Below are 5,941 nucleotides of genomic sequence, written 5' to 3'. Positions count from 1 at the left end.
AGAGGGCACGGCAGGCTGGGGAACTCTCCTGTCGCCATAAGACCCCGGGGAGGCCAGCGAGGGGGCGCTCAGCAGGTTATCGGCAGGTCTGGGATTTGAACCTAGGTCTCTTGTCCCTAAATTCAAGTGGTGGCACTTGACCTTGGTCGTATGGGGGACAAAGGTGTGGGATTTGGGGCTGAGGCTCTCTATTTGCTGCCTGTTTACCTTAAGCACACCTTTATTAATTTATTTTCTAACCATTCTGAGCCCCCGTGTCCACACTGGTGAAATGGAGGCAAACTGGCCACTTCCCAGGACTGTTGTGAGGAGTAAATAACTATAGCTTGGCACATAAAAGATGCTCCATGGATTTTAGTTTTCTTTGCTCCTTTTTCACCATTCGGTGGCCCCGGCCCCGGCGGCAGCTCGGAGGGGCGGGCGGTGGGGGACGGTGACGAAGGGACAGACCGGGCTCCTCCGGGGAAGGCATGCAGACAGGGCAGGAACCCAGTGTCATTGCGAGGCCACTCCCGATTTATGGGATCTGGCGCAAAGTCTTTGAAGAGGCAATAAAATTCATATTCTGCTCCGCAGGGACAACAGCTGAGAGTCCCGACCTAGTCAACCAAAACAAACATTGTTTTTCCTTTTACAAGGCAGGGGATTCTGGATGGGTAGCAAGAATCACGTTCTAAGGAGATTAGCTTTCCGGAATGGGAATAGGCTTTCCCAAGAGTAACATGCCAACACCCTACGAAGAGGGTATATAAACGCCCCAGAGAGGCCTTGAGAACCCAGAACCCGGCTCCCTGCTAAGCCGCGACCTTCCTCTGCCAGCATCATGGCCGCACAGACCTGCTTCTCCAGCGTCTCTTCTGGGTCTGTCAAGGGCCTCTGTGGCCCAGCAGGTGGCATCTCTCGGGTGTCCCCCATCTGCTCTGTGGGCTCCTGCAGGGCCCCCAGTCTTGCTGGTGCTGCGGGGCCTGCCTCCTGTGTCAGGCTGGGTCTCTCCAACCTCGGGAGCTGCTCGCCTGGTTCCTACCTGTCCCCTGGCTGCCACCCCTCTGGCTTTGCCGGCAGTGGGGCCTGGTTCTGCGAGGGCTCCTTCAATGGCAGCGAGAAGGTGACCATGCAGTTCCTGAACGACCGCCTGGCCAGCTACCTGGAGAAGGTGCGGCAGCTGGAGCGGGAGAACGCGGAGCTGGAGACCAGGATCCGAGAGTGGAGCGACTCTCAGATCCCGTACATCTGCCCGGACTACCAGTCCTACTTCAGGACCGTCGAGGATCTCCAGCAGAGGGTGAGGGCCCCGGCCCCTGGAGGGGTCTGTCTATGCCAAGGGACTCCAGATGGGACTGTAGCTCTTAGAATTCTCCTATTAAGGCAAGCTTTTCTCTTTGGCGTCTTGATTTCCTGGGCGGAGTGGGGGTTGCAGACTTCTCTGCTGCTTGTGACCTGTTGCCAGCCATTTCTCCCCCCTCACTGTCTCGGCTATAGGAAGGGCAATACATGCACCAAGACACAGGCACTCGGCCTGACACGTTCCTCTCCGTGGCTTATTTAGTCCTCATCTTGGAGAGATGGGCATTACTGGACCCATTTAACAGATGTGGAAGTTGAATTTTAGGGAGGCTCAGCAACTTGCCTGCGATCACACAGCCTGTCAGGGTGCAGAACCTGACTCTAGCCTGGCCTGATTCTCTCCACTCACTGCAGTGTTTCCCACTGTGCCACTCGGGGGGCTGCAGACTTCAGGACTGATGGCCACTGTCATCCCTCTCAGGGCCAATGCTCTCTTCATACCTGGGCTTAGGGCTCAGGGCTGGAGACGCTGAAGGTGCTGATGGCATTTAGAGGCACGGCCTCTGTGAGCTGGGCTATCGCTTCCCACCTGCCTCACCCTGCTGGGCCTTCTCCAGCTCATGGGATGCCCCTTGTCCCCAGATCCTGCTGACCAAGGCTGAGAACACCAGGCTGGTCCTGCAAATCGACAATGCCAAGCTGGCTGCTGATGACTTTAGGACCAAGTGAGTGGCCTGATCAGGGGAGGTTTCTCAGCTGCTCCCTTGCCTCCATCCCCTGCCCCTGGGAGCTGGTGAGGTGGGAGTGAGGCCAGATGAAACTGTAAGTGGGAAATGCAGCATTGGCTCTGGTGAAGGGAACGGACCACTGTGCAGCTGATTCAGATCAGCCACTGCAGCTGGATAGCAGGGCAGGGGCCCTCCCTGTGCGTGGCTCCTTGCTGCAGACTTGGCAGGGTTCTGTGTGTGCAGGTACGAGACGGAGCTGGGTCTGCGGCAGCTGGTGGAGTCGGACATTAATGGCCTGCGCAGGATGCTGGATGAACTGACCCTGTGCAAGGCCGACCTGGAGGCCCAGGTGGAGTCCCTGAAGGAGGAGCTGCTCTGCCTCAAGAAGAACCACGAGGAGGTGAGGCTGGTGCCATGCAACCTCCCAGTGATTCCTGTCCAGTGGGGAGTCTTGGGCATGACAATTGTGACAACTACCTACACAGTAACTCCAGCTGACATTTATTTATGGCTTACTGTGTGGCATTTCATTTTCCCTTCCTTTCATCCTCACAATACTCCCGGGAGGGATTCACTATTACAAACTCTATTCTACAGATGAGAAAACTGAGGCTCAGTGTCCTGTTTAATGCCACGTAGCTGGCAAGCAAGGGAGGAAGGTTTGAATGAGGCGCAGTTGAAACCCCCCATCCAGTGTCCTTTTTATCACCGATGCCATCTTGTCTGCTCTCTGCAGGAAGTCAGCATACTCCGTTGCCAACTCGGGGACCGACTGAATGTGGAGGTGGATGCTGCCCCCCCAGTGGATCTCAACAAGATCCTGGATGACATGAGATGCCAGTATGAGGCCCTGGTGGAGAACAACCGCAGAGACGTGGAGGCCTGGTTCAACACGCAGGTGGGGCTAGGGGCCGCCCAGGGCCACCAGCTCCTGGGTGGAGTTACCCTTGCCAGTGGCCTCCCTGGGTCTGACCACGCTCTGGTTCCTCTCGTGTTTCTCAGACCGAGGAGCTGAACCAGCAGGTGGTGTCCAGCTCAGAGCAGCTTCAGTGCTGCCAGACGGAGATCATCGAGCTGAGACGTAATGTCAACGCCCTGGAGATCGAGCTGCAGGCCCAGCACAGCATGGTGAGTGGCTGGTCACCGCTGGTGGCAGGCAGGCCCCCTGACCCTCCAGCCTCAGCACTTAGATGATCATGGGGCGTGACCACGTTGACATGCAGGATCCCAGGGCTGTGGGTGTCCGGGCGGGATTTCCTCCGTTGGCAGCTCTTCCTCTCCGCTGCAGCGGAACTCCTTGGAGTGTACCCTGGCGGAGACCGAGGCCCGCTACAGCGCCCAGCTGGCCCAGATGCAGTGCCTGATCGGCAACGTGGAGGCTCAGCTGGCCGAGATCCGCTGCGACCTGGAGCGGCAGAACCAGGAGTACCAGGTGCTGCTGGACGTCAAGGCCCGGCTGGAGGGCGAGATCGCCACCTACCGCCGCCTGCTGGAGGGGGAGGACTGCAAGTGAGTGGCCTGGGCCCTGAGGAGCCAGGTTGGGGTGAGGGCTCACCTGGACCACCCTCAGGGCCTCGCTGACAGCATCCGCCCAGAAGTGGCGAGTACACAGATGGAGGGGGACTGACGCAAAGCCTCCGAGAGACATTCCTTCCAGCCCTGGACTTCGGTCATTCACAGGGGGACAAGCCAGTCCAAGCATTGTTTTGGCTGGGAGTTTCTTGTCTTCATCCCTGCAGCCCTCGGGGATTTCAGAGGTGCTGTCTGAGGCCATTCGTTGTTGTCACCTCCCCCCCGTTTCACTTGATCCCCGAAACCTGTGTGACGTGGTGTCAGTGCAACACCCTGATGCCACACACGACCTGATATGATTTTATTCCTCAGGCTGCCTGCCCACCCTTGTGCCACGGAATGCAAGCCTACCGTGAGAGCGCCTTACGTCTCCAGCGTGCCCTGCGCCCCCGCTTCCCACGTCAGCTCCCAGCTTCGCACCGTCACCGAGATCAGAGATGGGAGGGTCGTTTCCTCCAGGGAGCACATGTAGCCCTGCCCGCTGCAACCACCCGGCCCACCAGGGCAGCCCCTGGCCCCCAGGAAGGAGGACACCCCTGTGCTCCCAGCTCTACACGCCCCCTTCCCTAGAGGTGTTTCTACCAAAACACTTCTTATATTGTGTTTCTGGACTTCACTGCTTTGCTGCATGCAAAACTAGGTTCCCTGGAAATTTACCCAATAAAGTGTGTTCCCTGGCATAGCAAACTTGACTCTGCTTATTCTCTCGTGGTGAGTGGGGGTGTCCGATCAGGGGTTGCACTGAAGTCGTGGGTTTTGGTTTCAGGTCTGTCTTCTCTGGTGCTGAGTGTTACTGAAAAGTATTTAATAACGGGATACCTCCGGCCCTGGTCCGCGAGACCAGACACCGACCCAGTCAGGATGGGCGCTGGCCATAACCCACAGGCTTGTCGGCTCTGCCTGTGGGTACCCACCTGGGGGGGGCACAGAAGAGGCAAAGGCCCCCAGGCCAGTCCTCCTGAGTAGCCCTGCCTGGATCTGGTGGCTATTCTCCCTTCCCATTAGCTTCTCCCTTGTCCAGCTCCCTTCTCCCTCCTCACCCACCCTCAGACTTGACTCTGGGGACAGTTCAGGAGATGGGGGTCCCCGGACCAACCAGAGAGAAGCAAACTGCAGACTGTCAGCCTGGGCCAGCCACCCCAGGGAGGGGATTGGAGTGACCTGGGGTGTGCAGGTGGGAGGTGAATTCATGTCGGCAGCACTGGATGCAGAGCTGGAGTGAAAGGTGGTGGGGATGTGAAGTGGGCGGGTGGGGTGGGGTTCAGACACAGAGCAGAGGAGGGAACCTCACGATGGGGCAGAGTGCCCCGGATTCTGCTGGTTGACCATGCCCACTGGGGCACTGGGCCTCGCTGTGCCAGGCCCTGCACCCCTCTGATCAGAGGGGCATGGCCTGTGAGAAGTCTGAGGCCCTCACACCTTGTGTCCTGCCTCACTCTTCAGTTGAGAATACAGGCCGGAGAGGACAGCGACTTGCCCAGGCCGCACAGTGCTGAGACAGGCCGTCAGTGAGCGATTCAGACCCGAACTCTGTGCTCTTCCCAGCGCTCAGGTTCTCACCTCCCTCTCCGTGTCTGTCTGTCTGTCTGTCTGTCTCTTCTTTTCTGCCTCTGGGCTCTTACTTGAGCCCCTGACCTCCATGGGAAAGACGTGGCCTTGACTGTGTCCCCAGGAATTTGGTGGCCGACCAGAGGTGCAGCGAACACATCTCAGACCTCAGGGGAAGGTGGGCAGAGGCGGGCTGGAGCATCCCGCACTGAGCCTGGCCGTGTGCTTGGCAGTGGCGCCAGGTCATGCCCTGTGACCTCTCTAGTGTCGGCTGGTTCATCTGTGAAATGGGGCTGCAGGAGGCTTGATGTGTGTACAGCACCCAAGAAGTGGGAGCTATGAGCATTGTTATTATTTTTTTATCTTCACCTGAAGATATTTTTCTATTTGTCTTTAGATAGAGTGGGAGTGAGGGAGAGAGAGAGAAACATCAACGTGAGAGAGACACATCAACTGGTTGCCTCCTGCATGATCCCAACCAGGGCTGGGAACAAACTGCAACCGAGGGATGTGCCCTTGATGGGAATCGAACCCGTGACTCATTGGTCTGCGGGCCAATGTTCTAACCGCTGAGCCAAACCGACGAGGGCGAGCATTACTGTTAAATGAAGAGTCCCTGAGCTGAGTGTAGAGAATGGGAACCCCCGCCAGGTGGGCCCGAGGTCTTTGCTTGGTTACACGGCAGGACGCTGGTGGGGCCTGTGCTGTTGGTCAGCAACACTCTCGGAGCTGGACAGTGAACCTGGAGGCCTTGGCCTCAAAGGACCCGCTTGGCTTGGGTGCAGGAGGGTCCTTCCACGCGATCTCCC

General features: G+C 58.0%; 1 protein-coding gene across 1 annotated transcript; it reads left to right on the top strand.

The window, feature by feature from the left end:
* Window positions 1-823: 823 nt before the first annotated feature.
* Window positions 824-4,056, top strand: KRT36 (keratin 36). The gene is made up of 7 exons (XM_036268447.1): window positions 824-1,282; window positions 1,927-2,009; window positions 2,256-2,412; window positions 2,749-2,910; window positions 3,015-3,140; window positions 3,301-3,521; window positions 3,897-4,056. Exons 1-7 carry the CDS (start codon window positions 824-826, stop codon window positions 4,054-4,056), a joined length of 1,368 nt encoding a protein of 455 aa, XP_036124340.1.
* The last annotated feature ends 1,885 nt before the right edge of the window (window positions 4,057-5,941 follow it).

This window comes from Molossus molossus, unplaced genomic scaffold (genome assembly GCF_014108415.1).
Source record: "Molossus molossus isolate mMolMol1 unplaced genomic scaffold, mMolMol1.p scaffold_m16_p_19, whole genome shotgun sequence".
In the NCBI taxonomy this organism is placed as follows: domain Eukaryota; kingdom Metazoa; phylum Chordata; class Mammalia; order Chiroptera; family Molossidae; genus Molossus; species Molossus molossus.
This window is presented reverse-complemented; position numbering and strand designations above follow the sequence as displayed.

Excerpts from the sequence above, each read along its gene's own strand:
- KRT36 (XM_036268447.1), top strand. The coding sequence starts at position 824 with ATGGCCGCACAGACCTGCTTCTCCAGCGTCTCTTCTGGGTCTGTCAAG. Across the intron at positions 1,283-1,926 it reads TCGAGGATCTCCAGCAGAGG|ATCCTGCTGACCAAGGCTGA; the intron begins GTGAGGGCCCCG and ends CCTTGTCCCCAG. Across the intron at positions 2,413-2,748 it reads TCAAGAAGAACCACGAGGAG|GAAGTCAGCATACTCCGTTG; the intron begins GTGAGGCTGGTG and ends TGCTCTCTGCAG.